Source organism: Fukomys damarensis, unplaced genomic scaffold, assembly GCF_012274545.1.
Source record: "Fukomys damarensis isolate Sample0158 unplaced genomic scaffold, DMR_v1.0_HiC HiC_scaffold_38, whole genome shotgun sequence".
In the NCBI taxonomy this organism is placed as follows: Eukaryota; Metazoa; Chordata; class Mammalia; order Rodentia; family Bathyergidae; genus Fukomys; species Fukomys damarensis.
Window position 1 is genome coordinate 16,156,966 of NW_022900950.1, and position 19,353 is coordinate 16,176,318.

Genomic DNA, 19,353 nt, shown 5'->3' on the forward strand with positions numbered 1-19,353 from the left:
AGCTGGAAGACTGCTCAGATAACAGGAACTTGAGGAGCCAAAGTTAGAATCCAGAGTTTCTCCCTTTGTACTAAGGCCAAAGCCCCTCCACTCCAACTAAGCTAGGATAAAATTTAACTACACCCCTCTCCTTCTCCCTGACCTTTGTTCTGATTGTTCAATCAGATAGGCAAGAAATAGATGAATAAGTCTCATTCCCCTCCGCAGAAGCCATATAGTCTGTTAGAACAAAGAAATAGGATGTTCTAGTAAGATAAGGGGAACAGGCTAAAGTGACCAGTTGAGTAAGGCAAATTCCACTCCGCAAACCTCATCTGCACACATACTAACCAATAAGTTTAAAGTATAGCTATGTAAGTGCACCAATAGAATGTTAGAGATATAGGCCAATAAGAATAGTAGAAATAGTAAAGAAAATAGCCAATAAGAAAGTTTAGATTCTCATGCCTCCTAAATCCTATATAATCCTATTGTAACCGTCATTCTGGGCTCTCTTGCTCTTTGTTGAGTGGGGGTCCAGGTTTGAACTTGTAATAAACTTCTCTTGTGATTGCAGCGGATTCGTTTCTCTGAGGGTCCTTGGGGAAACTGCGATCTGGGTACAACAGAACTGGGGTGCACAGGGCCCAGGTAAAGGCCCTCCCAGACAACAGCTACAAATGGGGCCCAGCTAGAGGCACACTTAATATCATCCCAAGTGTTCACAGTACCCAGCCAGAAGCCCACCTAGAAAACAGGTCAGCTCAGTGATCCAGAAAGCTATCATTCTGAACCCAGAACGGTGTTCTGGTGAACAGCAGAGAAAAGGCCTCTCAGTAGCTTGCTGAAAATTGAAGATCAGTGGGTGAGCAAAAGGTTGCCCTAACAAAGGCACAGCAGGCTGCAACTGTTTAAATGAGAAGACAGACTTTTAGATTACCTAAGGTAACCCCAAAGGAACAATCTGATACTCAACCACCTGGATTCACTGAACTGGCAACCAAAGAGGATCTGGAAAAAATGAAATCAGAAATAATTTCTCAGATAATGGCAGAGATTGTGCCCATAGTGCAAGACATGATTAATAAATCTAGAATGGAAACAAGTAAAAAAATAGAAGAGCTGGGGAACATTATGGAATCCAGCATAGGAAACAGGTGGAATCCATAAAATAGTTGCAAACACATTCCCAGGAGATTAGAAACTCCACTGAAAGTGGACCAGGGTTTTAGCTCAGTGGTTCCGCTGCCTGCTTCCCAAGTGCAAAGTCCCAAATTCAATCTCCAGTACCAAAACAAAAACAAAACAAAACCAGAACAACAACAACAACAAAAAACCTCTGAAAGTTTACTCAGCAGAATGAACTGATACCAGGACAGAATTTCAGATATAGAAGATAGGATTGCAATTAGTGACCGGGAAAAAAAAATATTCTGGGTGTTCTCTGCCATTCTCCAGCCAAGGCACCCACCATAACCCCAATAGCCAAACAGCCTGACAGCTTGCAACCCTGATAGTCCTCATAGCTCCCAGCCTTGTACAGACATGAAAGCCAGTGACTGAATAGAAATCAGGCCTCAATGGAACTCTGAGCAGCAGTTGTACAACTCCTTCTCAGGAACTCAGGAAATTCATGCATTAGAAAAGGTGACTCATAAATATATCAAAGAAAATGGCTGAGCAGACAATCAGAATCTGATCAAATAAAACAGTTTAGGGAATTCCTGGGAACCTGAAACAAACTTACAGAAACCTGCTTTTTGGACTGTGTTAAAGACTTCACAAGAGAAGTAAAACATGAAGAGATCGCCTGTTCAAAACATTGCTTACAGAAATATTTAAAAATGTCACAAGGAATATCCATGAGATTTCAGGAATACCATATTCAGCAAAATGAGGCCCTGGCCGCCAAAGCAGGACTTCTTGGCCAGCTGAGATAGAGAACTCTGGATGGCTGGATGTTGGGTGAAGGCTGCCATGGCTGTGGCACTGGAAATGAGGACTCATCAGTTGGAATCCCTGGAAGTGGTGAGTACTGTGTTGAACCATTGATCATGACTATTTGGCAAATAGAAACCCCTGGAAATTGCTGCTCACCAGGAAAAATCAAAATAGATGGTCTTATTGTTCAGTGAAAATCATAAGGTGCAACATTTGTTGAGGCCTTAAGATTCAGTAGCTTGATCACTTAATTAGAAAAATGAGACACTGTTTCTTCAATTGTAACTCTTAATTTTAAAGCAAAATGTGTTCAGTCATGCATTTATTAGTGAAAGTGAAATGAATAAATGGGAATGTCACAGAAAAAAAATGCTGAAAAATAGTAAAGGACCCCAAGAAATCAATCCAGCAGCTGTTAGATCATGCAAAGCAGAATAACATAAGACTGTTTGGAGTCAATGAAGAAACAGGAGAGAGTGCAAAAGACATTAAAAAAAAAACAAAAAAACTGTTCGCACAAGTAATGGCAGAAAATTTCCCAAGTAGGGGAAAAGAACTTGACATACAGATAAGTGAGGCATGTAGGACTCCAACTAGCAATGATAAAAAAATAATCTACACATAAGCATATACAATAGTTAAGATTCCAGAGACACAACAAAAGAACAAAATTCTACAAGCAGTTAGAGAAAAGAAACAATTTACATACAAAGGAAAGTCCAGAAGGATCATAGCAGACTTCTCAACATGAACCCTCAAGGCGAGAAGAGCATGGATGATGTATTTCAAGCCCTAAAAGGAAAACAGCCTTCAACCCAGATTGATGTGCCTTACAAAACTATCTTTCAAAATTGGTGGAGAAATAAGATACTTTCATGACTTGTAGACAAGACAGCCAAATATAAAGAAGTCTAAAATATGTATATAAATGTTCCCTAAACGCTCTTTAAGACCTTTCTAATGTTCATCTACATTATTACATTTGTAGTATTTCATCACTGATTAAATCCTTAATAATATTTTTATTTGAACATATGAACTTTAGGGACTTTGAAATAAAGACACTCACCAGTGACATAGGTCACTTTTCAATCATCAGCAGAGTTTATCTCCTTTGTCTCAAGTTAAAGCCATTTTTTGTTTAGCTCCTCCCCAAAGCCTTACAATAAAAAAACTGATATTCAGGGCTAGCAGCTTATGAGATATGCACAGTCTTACACTCACTAAACTTTTTTCCTGTTAGGTCCAATCACCAGAAAGCAGCATAGCAGCATTATATTATTCTGGTTGTATATAGAAATCATTTTACAAAATATGACTTGTATGAAGCTATCAGCTCAAATAAAGTTTGCTACTAGATCATCTGCTGCTATTGATGACACTATACTATATAAAGAGTATCTCACTCTTTTTGTATAAAAACTAATACAGTAATTTCTGCCTCCCAGGAGTCAGAGCTAGAGAAATGTTGGTCTCTTCCACCGTACCAATATGCTTCCTTCCTTTCCTAGGTAATGAACACTGAAATATTGCACTACATTATGTTTTTACTTTTGCCATGATTCTCTGGCTGTCAGAAGTTGATTGCTAAATCTTCTGCATAGGAACTATAGCTTCCTGTAATGTACCTTTGCTGATATAACTACCTGTCTGTTTTTTGGAGATATTCTCTCTCCCCCTCCTCTCTCCTCCCCCCCCCTTTGTTTATACTTTCTTGCTTGGTAGTAAAGATAATATAGATTTAAAACTTTCATTTCCTGGAATTCTAAGGAACAAAATACCCATTTTTATGACTTTTTATAACCCATTTGTGTGACTTTTGAGCAAGTTTTGCAGTAGCATCTATTCTTTACTTTTTCATCTACAGAATGAGGATAGCAAAAATTACAGATAAGGTGTGGTTCAAAACATTATTTTTGCAATGTTTTCCTTTCTCAAAATTGTGATAAAATACACATTTCAAAATTTACCATTTTAACCATTTTTGAGTTTTAGTGCATTCATGTTGTTGTGCATTCAATCTCTAGGATTCCTTTCATCTTGAAAAACTGAAACCCTGTGCCCTTTAAATAACACTTATTACCCTCTTCTCAGCCCCTGATAACCACCATTCTACTTTCTATCTCTGTGATTTTTGACTGTTGTAGGTACCTCATGTGAGTATTTATCTTTTTGTTTTTTATTTATCGGCTTGTTTCTTCACAATTCATCTATATTGTAGTAAGTGTCTGAACATCTACCTTTTTAAGGTTAGATATTATTTCATGGTATGTGTATACTGCTTTATCAAATTTTATCCATTCATCCATGACTACTTGGGTTGCTGCCACCTTTTGGCTGTTGTGAATAATGCAGCTATAAAACAGATGTATAAATGTCTCTTTTAGACTCTACTTTCAACTCTTTCAACTACATATCCAAAAAATGAAATTGCTGGATCATATAATAGTTCGGTTTTTAGTTTTAAAAAGAGTTTCTATACTATTTCCTATAACAATTGTACTAATTTATATTTCCATCTCAGTGCAAAAAAATGTTCCATTTTCTCCATACCCTGATCAACACTTTTCTCTTTTTTGATAACAGCCATTCTAACAGATTTGAGGTGATAATTAATTGTGACTTTAATATGTATTTCCCTAATTATTAGTAATGTTGAGTACTTTTTGTGTGCTAGTTGACCACTGTATATTTTCCTTTTAGAAGTGTAAATTAAAGTTTTCTGCTTACTTTTTAAATCAGATTTTTTATGTTGTTGTTAAGATGTGGGAGTTCTTTTATGTATTCTGAATATTAACTCCTTGTTAGATATATGACTTGCAAATATTTTCTCCTCTTCCATAGATTGTCTTTAATGCTGTTTGAATGGTGGCTCAAAGTTTCAAGATGTTCAGGTCATAGTAAGAGGCACCAAAGTTAAAATAACAGGATATTTAGGAAAAATGATGCTTAATTCATAGCAACTAGGAAGCACAGGAGGGCAATAATGCGAAAGAGAAAGGAGCAAGGTGCTAGACAGAGAATCTAAATTTATACCTGTATGACCTACCCAGACACACACAGAGCTGTGCTCTTTACTAATCCTTTTGGTGGCTCTCAAGCCAATCAAGTTTGCCATAATTAAACTTAACCACTACATTCTATCCCTTGTCAACTTGACATCCAAACACATCTGATGAAATCACACTTAATCTCTGAATAACGTACAAGATGTTAATAATTTCCCTGACATGGTTCAGCTACCTACCATACTGCCAAGAATACAATAACTTCTACCTCAAATTATCAACAGTTCCAGAATCTTTCAAGTTTATGTCAAAATCTCTTCTGAGACTCAAGGAAAACTCTTACCTGTGAAACTCATAAAAATCAAAAGCAAGTTACATAACCCCAAGGTAAAATGGCACAGGATATACTATAAAGGCTATGCTATAAAGGATAAATTGAAAATAATAGAGAGATAGAAAGATATAGGATCTATTTTGAGAAAAGGAAAAAAATGGAAATAATGTCTTTGTAGATAGGGAGAGATGGAGGGGTGGAAGGGAGGACAGGGGAATGGGGAAAATATAAGAACAAAGATGGATTATGTAAAGGTGCAAATTTCCAATGATGAATGTCATTAGATTGTATACCTTAAATGTATCAATAAAATTAATTAAAAAAAGAGAACATAGGATCAAAACGAGAGTAAAACCTACCAAGGCAAACATGAATTCCTGTAGTTGTATATCTCCTTCCGACAAGGGTATGTCTTCTCTATAGCAGAGTTCAGAATATTGGTTTCATGCATTTTTATTGACTTTATGATTGCTTTGGCTTCTTCTCTTTTCCTCACTGTGATATTCTGCTACTATGCTTTCAGAAATTTAAGTGTTAGAGACCCTTAGCCCTTCTTTCACAAGCTTGCAATTTAGAAGTGCTAGCCAAGAGATCTTTTTTTTTTCTAAATATAATGAACTCAGTTTCTTGATGCTACAACTCCATATCCGACCATATGTTGCATGACCCACGTCAGTACACACTTGGAAATGACAGCATTGTGCTTCTTCAGCTTTCCCTATGTTCTGTTTCATTACTGATTCCTAAATGGTGAGATATTAATTAGAACAGAGAACTAGTTTTCATAGACACTTCTTTCTGACTGACAAAATTCTCAGTAAAGAGAGGAAACATTCTTAGATATCTTGTTCCTTTACCTACTGTCAAATTAATCCCTCATTTCTGATAATTTTGTAATCTCTGAGAAAAGTTTTATTATTATATCTTCTCGCAAAATAAACTCTAGAATGTTTTCATAAGATTACCACTTGCCTCTCTTTTTAAAATTTATCCAAATACTTCTTCATGTTCCTACCCTTAAGGATAAGAGCTCTTCTCCGTTTCTCCTTCATCTTGTTAGCTCGTTTGTTTTTTAAAGGGACACTTTATCACTCTTGTCTACTAGTAATGAACACTACCTGCAAGTCTCAGAAGCCAGTCCTGACCTCTTTGCTGTACAACCCACAGCATTCTTTACTTTAACACAATAATTTCTACCTCGGTGCCTTTGGGGAGACTGTTCTCGCAGTGTGAAATAACTCCTTTTTCTCTTGTTCAATTTACCATTCCTTCTAGGTCTGTCTCACACTTCACTTGTTTATGCAGCATCTGTAAATCTATTTGAATTTTAAGAATACAACTTTTCTGTGTGAGGACACAGCACTTACCAACTTACCATGGCCTTTGGATATTTTTATCCATTATGCATCACCAACAAAGTCAGCGGTTCACAAAGTTTTCTACAAAGAAAGAGATAGTAAATATTTATGGCATTGAGAGCTACTGTAGATAGGCTGTATTGCAAATATGAAATTGTCCCATGATTGCATTAAAATAGCTGTAGATAATATATGAATAGATGAGCATGCATATTTTGATATTTAAAAAATTTTTATAGATTCCTAAATTTGAATTTCACACAATTTTCATATATCTTGAAATACCCTCCCCTTATGGTGATTTTCAGTGATTGGAAAACGTAAAAACCATTCCTTGTTCCTGGGCTATGCAAAATCGGTTAGTTGCCCATATTCAGTTCAGGATGTAGTTCTCTGACTCCCAAAGTGGTGTCTAAAAGCTGAGGTGCTATCGTGGTTTAAATGTAGTACGCCCCCCACAGTCTCACGTGTTCAGAGGTTGAGATTCTGGAAGATGATTGGATCACAGGGACACTGTAGTATCCGTGGATTAGTCTACTCATGAGTCAGTAGCTGGATGTACTTTTAAGAGAGGCTCCTCAGTAGATGTAGGCAACGGGGTGGGACCTGGAAGAGTACATCCCTTTCCCTCCCCCCCCTCTCTGTCTCTCCCTCCCTCCCTCCCTCTCTCTTTCTCTCTCTCTGCTTCCACACCTCCAAAACATGAAAAGCTTTCCTTTGCCAGACCCTTCCATCAATCTTTTTCTACCTGGGAGTCATCTGAGTATAAATATTCCTCTCGAAATCATGAACCAAAACAAACCTCTCCTCCCTTAAACTGGGGGTGTTGGATATTTTGTCAAAGTGACAAGAGAGTGACCGAGGCAGATATGTTGAATGCCCACGTGGGCACAGTGCAGTCTTCTGCACACTGGGAAGTACCTCTTAAGAGCAGGACTAGGTTTGTGTCATGGTGCTAGTTTCAATGATAAGTACAGTGCACTGAATACAGCACAAATCCAAAATTCATTGAAATAGAGGAACAAATTTATGTTCATTTCATTGTTTAGCTTTCTAATCATAATCAGGAACCTGAAGAAATAAGCCATATTAAGGTTTACATATGGAGTATGCCACATAGACTTCAGTATTGAGGGCTTGAGTATTGCCAGTGTAGCAATATTCATAGGTGATTGGATCATGAGAGTGCTAACCTGGAAGAGGATATTCTTGTCTCCTTTATCTCTCCCCCACCTTCTCTTCCTTCCCCTGTTCTCTGTCTTTTACCTGACACAAGAGGAGCAATTTTTCTTTGTCGTGACCTTATGCCAGGATGTATTTTTTGCCCTGGAGTCAGTCGATCCTGGACAGAAACCTCTGAAACTATGAAGCAAATAAATCTTTCCTACTTTAAGTTGGCTTTCTCAGGTATGTGGTCACCCTGATGAAAAGCTTGACTAGCAAAGAAAAATAGTACCAGAGATGTGGGGTCATTGCTGCAACTATACCTGGCCATGCAGTTTAGAAGGTTTTGGAAATGGTTTGTGGGAAGAATTAGGAAGAGTTTAGAAAAGCAGGATAAAAAAAGTTATAATGCTATAAATGGAATTTAATGGGCATTTTTGTTCAAGATGCAGACCAGATAGGAATACAGGTAGTAAAGGTTGTGCTCATATAGTTTCAGATAAGAATGAGGACCTGCTTGAAAATTGAACTAGAGACCATTTGAGTTGCATTCTGGCACAGAATTTGTTTATAGTTTGTCTATGCTCTAAAACCTTGCTTCAGTATCTCCATGCCTGCCTGGGAAGTACAATGTCCTGAGTTTGAGTCCCAGTACTGGAAAAAGAAAAGAAAGACCCTTGCATGGGTCTGAGTTATATAGACCCAATAAATGGATCTGGTAGAGGGAATTTCAAGGCAGCAGTTGTGGAGATGATAACACTGATTTTGCTGGTTCTGTGCAGTGTTTAAAATCAAACCTCAGGTCTAATGTGTGTCAGGCAAGCATTTTGCTAGTAAGCTTTACCCACATTTCTTATTTTAGTCAGATTTACAGTGAGAATCAGGAGCAAAAAGTAGAGCTGCGAGATTTGAAAAATGTGTAGCTTGGCCATAGAAGAACCGCATGTAAACTTGGGGCTGAAGGAGGTGTGGTTGAGAAGAGGTTATCACCATCAAAAAAGAAACCAAGTACTTTGACCACTACAATAGGAAAGATGCCTGGAGAGCATCTCAACTGTCCAGATCCCAGCCACGCCTGGAATAGAGAGGGAAAAGAAGTGAAAAACAGAGAATGTATCTTTCTCTCCTTACAAGGCCACTAGCCCTACCGCATTAGGCTCTCAACCTTATAATTTTACCTCCTAGTGACTCTGTCTCAAATATAGTCACATAGGAGTAAGAGCTTCAGTATATGAATGAGGGACACAATTCAGTCTCTAGTAACTGCTATATATTATAATCATTATTTTTGAATGTTTAAGATTGAAAGACAGTGATGGCAGTGGTAGTGGGATAAATATGATGAAAAAAATTTTACACAATTTTTCATTTTTTCTTTCTCAGTGTCTGGAGAAATAACTTTGAAATGCAAAAACCTTTTATTGAAAAACACACAGATGAGTTTTCAAAATAAATTTGCTAATCTGCTATGCTTCTGCTTTTCCACACCCACTCAGTGTAATACAGTGGTACCTTTCATTCTTTGCCAAAAGATATTAAAATAGGTCAGAAAAATCAGAAGAATTAAATTAGTTTTAATTCTCATAGTACCTCAAATTTCATTTTAAAAGAAAAATTATTTATTATACCACTGACAAGCAGCACTTCAACTAAAATTCAAAAAACCAACATGATTGATATGAAAACCATGACGACAGAGATGTGAGAATTACCTGACAAAATATTTTAAAGCAGTTGTGAGCCTTGGTTCCTTAGTTTAGGTTATGGCAGGATTAGTAGCCACACTTAGAGGAAGGGAAGATAGGTTATCTGTAACAGATTGTGCAAGTTGCCTGAAACTATCCAGAAAACTACATGACCAAACTCCTCATTTTGATTTAACAAAAGTACATTGTGTTCATGTCCCTCCCCTTGATAAAAGAAATTGCTCTCTGATGTACTTTCTGATATGAACAAGTTTTCTAGGATGATATTTAAGGATTGCTTTAAAACTAGAAACATCTCTCTTGTAGTTGATTTTAAGTTGTTTGATGTATAATAAGCAAAATTATACTCTGGTTTTTTAAAGAAAGTGGTGCTTCTTTTAGTTCATTTGTCATTCTCTTCTTATTGTGAAAGACTTTATTAATCATGTTTAAGGTTTATTGTAACGGCCATTTTGGGAGGAGGGAGCTTGAGTGTAAAAGGCTTTGCTATTTCATTTAACATGTCCTGGCTACCATTAACTTTTGATAAGTAAAGCCTATCTTTTCCTAAAAAATAATGAACAAGCAATAACATATTTTAAACAAGTAAAAAAAAATAGTCTCAGCAGAAAAAGAAGATATAAAGAACCAAGAAGAAATAAAAAATAACCTAAATACAAAACCCAATATATGGAAGAAAACAAAGGAAAGAATAAATGAACTCAAAATACAAATTTCCAGGAATTTAGTTCAGTGGTTCTGCCACCTGCTTGCAAGCGCAAGGTCTTGAGTTCGATCCCTGGTACAAATAAGTAAATCAATGGTCTCAATAAACCACTAAAAAACCCAGAAATTGGCAGTATGGAGTAAGAACAAATAAACCAACCATGACAGGTGTACTATGCTGTCTATAAGAAATTCACTCAAAAATATTACACTATATTATATTATATTTACATGTCATGCAAACATTTATCAAAAGAAACAGGATTGGTCATACTATTTTGAGTAAACTTTAAAACAAAGAAATTATTTGGGACAGAGAGGGACATTTTATAATGATAAAAGTCAATGTGCCAAGAGTCTATCCTAGTTCCTCATGAGCATTCACCAGAAAAATGCTACAAAAACTAATAGAAGTGAAGAAGTAGATAATGGAATAATTATACAGAAAACCAGCAAAGATAGAGAAGAACACAACTGCACTTTCAACCAACAGGATCTAATCAATGTTTATAGAATACTCCAGCCAGTAACAGCAGAGTGCATACTGTTTCAAATGTTCTTGGAGAATATACAGACTAGATTGTATTTATGCCTACAAAAGAAACTTCAACAAATTTAAAAGAACTGTAATCTTACTGAGTATGTTCTTTAACCACAGTAGAGTCAAATTTCATAAACACTTGAAAACTAAACTACAAATTTTAAAATAACCCATGGGTCAAAAATATATTGAGCTGTGCAAAAATGTAAAGCAACATTAACATTTGTGGGACACAGCTAAAGAAAGAAGGAAGTATTTTGGTACTAAATACTTAAAACGAACAAGAAGAAATGCCTCTCAAAAACTGCAACAAGAAGTATCATTATGAATTAACACAACTTACTCAATATGAAATAGGGATTTTGAATATCCCTATATTATTAACAAAATTAAATATGTAATTTAAATACTCCTAAAAAGAAATCTTTAGGTCTGGATGGATTTGTTAGACAAATCTACCAAACTTTTAAATGAGTTAACATTAATTCAGCATAATTTCATCCAAAATTGACTACTTCCCAATTCGTTCTGTGAAGGAATTATTCTCTGAATACTAAAACCAGAAAGAAAGAAAAGACAGTAAAAAAAGAAAAAAATTACAGACCAACATTTCTCATGAAGGTAAACACGGGAACCCATAAAAGTCATAGCTAGTAGAATTCAGAAATAGTTTAGAAGAATTACACACCAGGACCAAGTAGATTTCATCTTAGATATTCACGTTTCATTCAATATTCAAATGTCAATCAATGTAATCCACCATATTCACAGGCTGAAGATGAAAAATCATGTAATCATATTAATTAATGCAGGAAAGCATTTGACAAAATTCAATGACATTGATAAAAAAGAATAAAGGAGATCTTCCTCAAATTCATAAAAAAAATCTCTAACTAATATTGTACTTAATAGTGAAAGAAGATAGAATGCTTAACCCCCCTCCCCCAAGATAGGGAAAAGAGAAGATTTAGTCTCATCAGTGCCACTTGTGTAGTACTGGACTCTCTAGCCACTGCAAAAAGGCAAAAATAAACAAAAATACTTATCAGAAAGGAAGAAATAAGACTGCCCCTCTCCTCAGAGGACATAAAGGCCTATATAGAAAATTCTAAAATATCTACCAAAATAAACTCGACTTTAAGTTGAGTGCATCAAGACTATGAAATTCAAGACTAATGTGCAAAAACAAATCACATTGCTAAGCAATAGTAATGAAAACATGTAAGCAAAAATCAGAACTATACTATTTACAAATGAAATACTTAGGTATTACTTTGGTATACAGATGCAGATCTAACAAAATACAGGACTTATATGTGAAAACTTCAAAATATCACTGAAAGATAAATATATGAAGAGAAATATTATGGTCATGGATTGGAAGACTCAAGATAGTAAAGTTTTTTGTAGACATACAGAAGCTTATTGTAAAATTTACATGCAGAAGCAGATGTAGGAAGCAGAAGAAATCACTTTACTTGATCTCAAGATTTATTACTGTGGGTAGTGACAGTAACTAAGAGCATGGAGGAGACCTAGACTCTATATCTGTATCTAGGGGCAGAATACAGAGACCCAATGCAAAATGTAAAAACATAGTCCACTTAGAAAAATTTAGACAGAGGGGTTGGCACACGGTGACTGGAGTGAACACTAAAAGCATAATTAATAAAAATAAAAGCTGACAAGTATGGCAGTCAAAATGCAAACCTTTCTTCTATGAAAGATACTGTCGGGAAGATGACAAGCTACAGACTAGGAGAAAATATTCACAGATTACTTCAGAAAGTGCTTATATATAGACTATAAAAGGAATTCTCATCCCAACAGCAAATAAAACAAGTAGTTTCCTTAGAAAATGGTCAAAACACTTGGAAAAACATTTCATCAAAGAAGATACTTAGGTGGCAAATAAGCACATAGAATTTTCAGTATCACTAGACATTAGGGAAATGACAAGATCTCAGTGAGATATCACTATCTATTTATTGGAAAAGCTCAAACAAGACTGACAATATGGAATTCTAGCAAATAGTGGAGAAATTGAATCTCTTGTGCATCGTTGGTAGAAATGTAAATGATAATGCTACTCTGGAAACTTCTTGACTATTTCTAAAAATTAAATCTACACATCACTGACTCAACAAAGTTCCTGTGGTATTTTCAATAGAAATGAAAACTAGTTCAACATAAAACTGAGTATTTGATTCTTTCTAGCAGCTTTATCTGTAAAAGCCCAAAGCTGGTAACAAGCAAAATGTCCAGTAAGTGAAAGGATAAACATGGTCAGCGATAAAGAACGGCTATACAACATCTAGGGTAAACTTAAAAGGCATTAAAGCCATCAAAAGCTTACACACGCTGTGATTCTATTTATATAACCTTCTGATAAAATTACTGAGCTGTGTAACAGACCAGTGATGGCTAGAGGTCAGACATGGTGGAGGAAGAAGACATGTTGGGCCAAAAAGACTGTACGCTAGAAATCTTTCAAGTGATTAGCGTTATGTATCTTGATTTTGATAGTGGTATCATGAATCAGCTCTTGGGTTAAACGGACACAGAACTATTCACACACATTGTATCTCTGTCGCACTTCTGGTTCCGTGCAGTACCATAATTAAGATGTAATCGTGGATAAATTCAGTGAAGGGTAAAAGGGATTCTCTGTACTATCCGTTGCACTTTCCTGTCTTGCGCAATTATTTTTAATACACAAAATAACCGTAAATAAACGCTGCCTAGAGCAAGAGGCAAACCTTGAGCCTACAGAAAAACAATTTTGCTTCTCGGCATGACCTGAGGTCCGAGGAGTTCGTTGAGCAGGCAGGTAGGTGGAAAACCCGGGGTGTCTTTCTGTGCCTGTGGGAGTCAAGTGGGAGGCGGCGCCGAGCTGCTAAAGCGGAGAAGGCGGCGGCGAGTGGCAGTGTTCCGCCCCACCCTCTGCTCCCTAAGCGCAGCCGACGCCGGGCGCTCTCCGACTGTCTAGAAATCTGGAGCAAGAGTCCCCAGAGGATCCTCGCTAGGCGCTCGGCTCTCGTTATTCTGAACGCTCTCCACGCCTGGTTTAGACAGGAGCTGAAGAATAACTTTTTTTTTTTCCTTTCTTGAGCTGAAAACATTTTTGGACAATGAGTTGAGTCTCCCGTGCACTAGTCCCCGCCTCTTTATTGTGGGTTTGATCAGTGCGCTGTTTTCCTCCTCCTGAGCCTCCCAGGGTGCAGCCAGTAGTCCTCGCAAGTCCTTTGCGCGAACCACGCGGATGGCCGGGCAGTAGCGGGTGGTGCCCAGCGCCCAGGGAGCGCACGACATGCAGGCGCTCAACATCACCTCCGAGCAGTTCGCCCGGCTCCTGCGGGACCACAACCTGACGCGCGAGCAGTTCATCGCTCTCTACGGGCTGCGGCCGCTAGTGTACACCCCGGAGCTGCCCGCGCGCACCAAGCTGGCCTTCTTGCTCACCGGAGTGCTCATTTTCGCCCTGGCGCTTTTTGGCAACGCGCTGGTGGTCTATGTGGTGACCCGCAGCAAGGCCATGCACACCGTCACCAACATCTTCATCTGTTCCTTGGCTCTTAGCGACCTGCTGATCACCTTCTTCTGCATCCCGGTCACTATGCTGCAGAACATCTGGGACAACTGGCTAGGGGGTAAGAGTCTGCGCCCCGTGCCTTCCCCAGTAGCCCCAGCCCTTCTAGGGAGCACCGCACAGATACCACACTCTTCTGATCTCCTCCTACTGCTGTCGCTGTCAAATGAATCCCATCTTCTTTCTGGGAACTTTCTCTCTGGAGCTCACTTGGAGATAATCTTTTGTTTTGTTTTGTCACTTCTGATTTGGTCCAGCGTTACCTCCTTGTGGCTTAGAAATGCAGGTTGGGGTAACGTTTCAGAAAGGTCCAGAGCAGTGACACTGCTCTCCACTTATTTCAGCTCCCCTTTTCATAAGGCCCAGCACTTTTCTATTATTAAATAAACATATTTTTATTCGAAGGTAAAAATATTTCAAATCATGTTTTTTAAAAGTTAAAAATTGTATCTTGTCACTTTCCCCTAACCACCAGGCTGGCTTCTCAGTTGTTTGTGTGACTTCCACACAAAATTTCTTTTATGTACTAGCAAAAGATTATATGTCGAAAAGCCAAATATATAGTCGAAGGAAAAATATCTTGGACTGGTCCTTCTTTTTAGAAATTGTATTAATAGAGACATGCAGGGAGATGGAACACAGAAAACACACCCCCTCCTGATTGGAAAGGAGAGGTGAAATTCTCCTTCTGAGAGTGGAGCAGAAATGGCCATTAAACCTTTGGAATAACTGAGGTAGGGAGAATGCGTGGAGGCTGGAAAAAGGGACTGCCCCTCTCAGTCTTCACACAGAGGTGCAAATAGAGAGTCCCATTGTAATCCCATCCCATCGGAAGTTCTGTATTGTGTTCTTAACCACTGTTTAAGGTACCTGGGAAGGAAGTAGAGGCGATGCCCTGACTGTTATGAATGAGCATAGTCTTGAGACCATATAAAAATTCTTAGGGAACTGTTAGGAATGTAAGAGAAATGGACCATTATGCCTTCAAGCCGTGCTGTTTCTATCTCTTCGCTGTTTCTTCCAAAATCATGGAAAGTATTTCTTTTATCCCACCATTATTAAGAGGAGCTCTTCAGTACCTTTTGTTGGCATTGCTGTTTTCTATTAACTTGCACTAAGTATACTGTTAATGGGTCACATGGGTACACGTTGGACATCCACCTCATCCATGTTTCTAAAAATGTATTTCTTTTTAATAAAAGCCATAAAGTGATTACCTGATGTTGATTTAAAAATGACACATAATGTGGAAAGTCATAAATTACTTTATAGATTGGAAATATCTTGCAGTTGATAATAATTGCATTTGGGCATTCAAAAGCTATTCAGTGCAACTAAATCCATCAAATAAAGGAGAACATTCTGGATCCTTATTCAGAACTTGGTTTTTGATAAAGGACACAGATTGTGCTGGGGATATAGCTCAGTAGTAAAAGGGATTGCCTAGCGTGTGTGAGGTCTGTGTTCAATCCCCAGTATCACACACACACACACACTCACACACACACACACACACACAGGCACAGGTTTTATTATTTCTAAGCGTTTCTAAAAGGTTGATTTATGACACATATTACTACTGCTGGATGATGATGGTTCTGTTTGTAAAGGTGAATATAATTAAGCACTATGGAATCTTTTAATGGAAATCAAAAGACCTGAATGATTACTTTGGCTTTTAGTATGTGGAAATTCAAGAAATCTGGCCCTCAGCTTTTCCAGTAAAATACTAGAGAATTAGAGAAGTGTGCAAAAGGAATGAGGCAGATCTTTAAAATGAGCCATACTGAGGAACAATGCTCAGGGAAGAGCCAGTATAGATCTCCCCTACTGAGGGTGTAGGTGACCACTGCCAAGTTTTGTTCTTAAGCTTTCTGTTATCCTTGTTTACTATTTCATAGGAGACCTTCAATTTAGTTTCTAAATACCAAAAAAGAGAATAATTTTTTGCTTATGTATTTTATAAGGTTAGTATGAGAAAAAGTGTATTAATAAAATGCTTTGGGAAGAAACTGATCACACAGTAAAAGTATGAGGCAAAACATATGGAATGTTTAATTGGAGGTGGTCTGTGTTTATCTGGGATCAGATTTATAGAATAAATTATATTCTATTACCAAGTACCACCAAAGTTAAAGTTAGGGCAGGGAGAGATCCTGAAAAAAAGCTGGAGATAGATATGGAAAGATAATAAACTTGTACATTATAGGATAGGATAATAAATACAAAACTTCCTCAATAAATTAAAAAAGGAGAATTCAAGAGAATGTAATCTTGGAGCTGAAAATTAATTAATAATTTGTTATTTGTTAAAGCCACTGATTATCTTCTATATGGCAAAGTGTTCTACCATAAGAATACAAATATGAAAGCTCAACTAAGCCTTTATGCACCTCAAGAACAGGAGATATTTCCAAGTGAACAAGATCAAATGTGATGGAAGGGATCTAATCTGTTTCTATTTCTTCATTTATGTTCTGCCTTTTGCTGGTTTTCACATTTCCTCATGTTTTGTGAGTGTCTGCTGAAGCTTGGTGTGAAATTTATTTTCTTTCATTATTCTGCATAGGAGCTGTTCTCAGGTCTCTCATTTCTTTGGCAATGATTATGAAGTCACTGTCTAATCACTACCTTCATTCATAGTCTTTCACCTGATCTGAGCACTGGGCACTTACCCATGGCTATCTTGTTAGCATCAGATTATGCTCTCATCCTAATTTGTCTGTCTACCTAGGTTCTAAATTATAATTAATGGTACTGTGAATCATTCTTATATTCTACATATTCTGGGCATCTACTTTGTGTGCTGGGATATTGTAGGTGTTGTGAAAGCAGTGTCCTTGTGGAATAGCTAGGTTTTAATTAGATCGAAAAAGTTGAAAGAAGTGTTCAAAGAAGAGGTGGAGGATGCCGAGGATGGAAGTGCCAGGCTTCCAGACTGCACCATGCAAGTGTGGGGAAGTGAGGAGATGGAATCAGATTGGGGAAGTTTACAGCCTGATGGGTTTGAGTTCAGGGGAAAAGGATGGCCTAAGACAGAATGGGACTTGCGGTACCTGAGGTAAATGAAAACTTAAGGTGTAGGTGATTAATGTTGAATATCTCCCAGGAGATAGAAAATCAGTTCTCATTGTAAGCTTCCTTGGTCTTAGATGTTAATAAGGTGAGAGGGGAGGGCATGGAGTAGCAGTCATTCCCAGAGCCTGCAGAGCAATGTGTCTGCTTTCAACCTGCTCGGGTACAGCTAGGGCCTGGGGGAGGAACAGTCTCCCAAGGTAAACGCAGAGCTCTGTGGGTCTCTTGTAATCCTGCCCTGGGCAGTGAAAAAGAATTTATCAAATGGTGTCTGGCAAATTAGCTAAAAGCAATTCCAAAACAGGAATTTCAAAAACATCTTAAGTAAAGGCAGAATCGTGGAGAGAAGTGCGCATCCACGCACTGCATTTGAAAAGTTCTCACTTAGGTAAGAAAATGTAGGAAATTAGTGTTCTCTGCAGCTGGAATGAGAATTCCCCTAAGAATTGTTCTAAATCTTGGTGACACAGAGGAATCACTTGTGGAGATTTTAAAGACATAGATGCCTGGTTCCCAGCCCTAGAGATTCTGATTTAATTGATTTGCATGTGGTAATCAGTATCAAGTTTTTGAAAAGCTCCCCAAACTAAAAAGGATTATAATTTGCAGCCAAAGTTGGGAACCAGCAATGTAGCATAAATACCAACAGCACAAAGACATGGGCTGTTAGGAGGGTTCAAAGAAGAAATAATGGAAATAAAGTTTAAAATAGCACAGTGACTTCTGTATATACCCACTCTATATAACCATTATATTTTGAAAGATAGGAATTGGAGTAAGAAAGTTTGGAAAATGCAGAAGTGGCTATAGAGAGACCAACAAGGACCTCTGAGACAATTATTCACTTGTGGGAATCCCATTATATCTTCACTAAAGACCTTAACCTTTTTGGAGTCTTTCAAGATGAATTTGGGAAGAAGTCAAATATAGGAAAAATATTGAAATACAATACATACAAAGAAGGCCTAGAAGAATTATCTCTTGCTTGGATAATACAACTGTAGTTATAAATTAGCACACTAAACAGTAAAAGTTTCCAGTTGATTTTACTCAAAGCCACAGGGTCAGTTGTGGATAGGTGTGGAATAGGCAAGACAGTCAATCTTCATCAGAACATCACCTACCTTTTTAAAAAACAAAAAGGCTTGATCAGACTATAAGCTCTCTTGAGTCTGATCAATGATGTGCTGAGCTCTTTTGGTTGGTGCCATCAAATCAGAAAGGAGGTGACTTTGGGTATACGGGACTTTGCCATATCTGCACTTAATTTTCCTTATCTGTTTACTAATAATTCTATTCATTTCCATGTATCTTTTTACTTTCCTGATCCCTTTCACAGCCTTTATCTCATTTTACCCTCACGACACTCCTGGAATAGACCAAAGGTATTAATTATCTCAGAGTTATGGAATTTGAGCCTCAAAAATGCTGAAAGTCTGGGCTGATCAGCTGGACATTGAACAGACAAGATGAGGATGCACAGGTCTCCTTTTGATATGAAAAGGGGTGGGAGGAAAGCAGAGAAAGGGGGGAAAGAAAAAGCCTGCACTGTATATGCATGAACTATTTGATGAGTGTTAGAGATTGAGAGCTAATAAATTGTGAAATGGGTTAAAAGGAGTTGTTGAAATTTTATTTTGCAAAAGATAGTAATTTTGGTAACCAGTTTAGAGGAGAGAACTTAATCTGCAACTTCTTCAGTTTTATTTATTGTTTGGTTCATAAATATCAATTACATTTGTCATAATAATGATTTGTATGACATTTTGGAAACATATGGTGAAATTGAGGTAAAATCAGGAATATTGTGGGGATTAAAAAAATCTTTCAACATCTGGGCATAGTTGTAGATGCCTGTAATCCCAGCTACTTTAGAAGAGGAGGCAGGGATTGTGAGTTTAAGAACAGTCTGAGCAATATAGTGTGACCCTACCTCAAAAAAAAAAAAAAAAA

General features: G+C 37.5%; 1 protein-coding gene across 1 annotated transcript in view; it reads left to right on the top strand.

Moving 5' to 3' along the window:
• The first annotated feature begins 13,688 nt into the window (after positions 1-13,688).
• Qrfpr (pyroglutamylated RFamide peptide receptor) overlaps positions 13,689-19,353 on the top strand; it is a 53,744-nt gene continuing 48,079 nt past the window's right edge. The window contains exon 1 of the mRNA XM_010611012.2: positions 13,689-14,386. Within this exon, the coding sequence (XP_010609314.1) occupies positions 14,047-14,386 (340 nt within the window). The 5' untranslated portion in view covers positions 13,689-14,046. The remainder of the gene's footprint in view (positions 14,387-19,353) is intronic.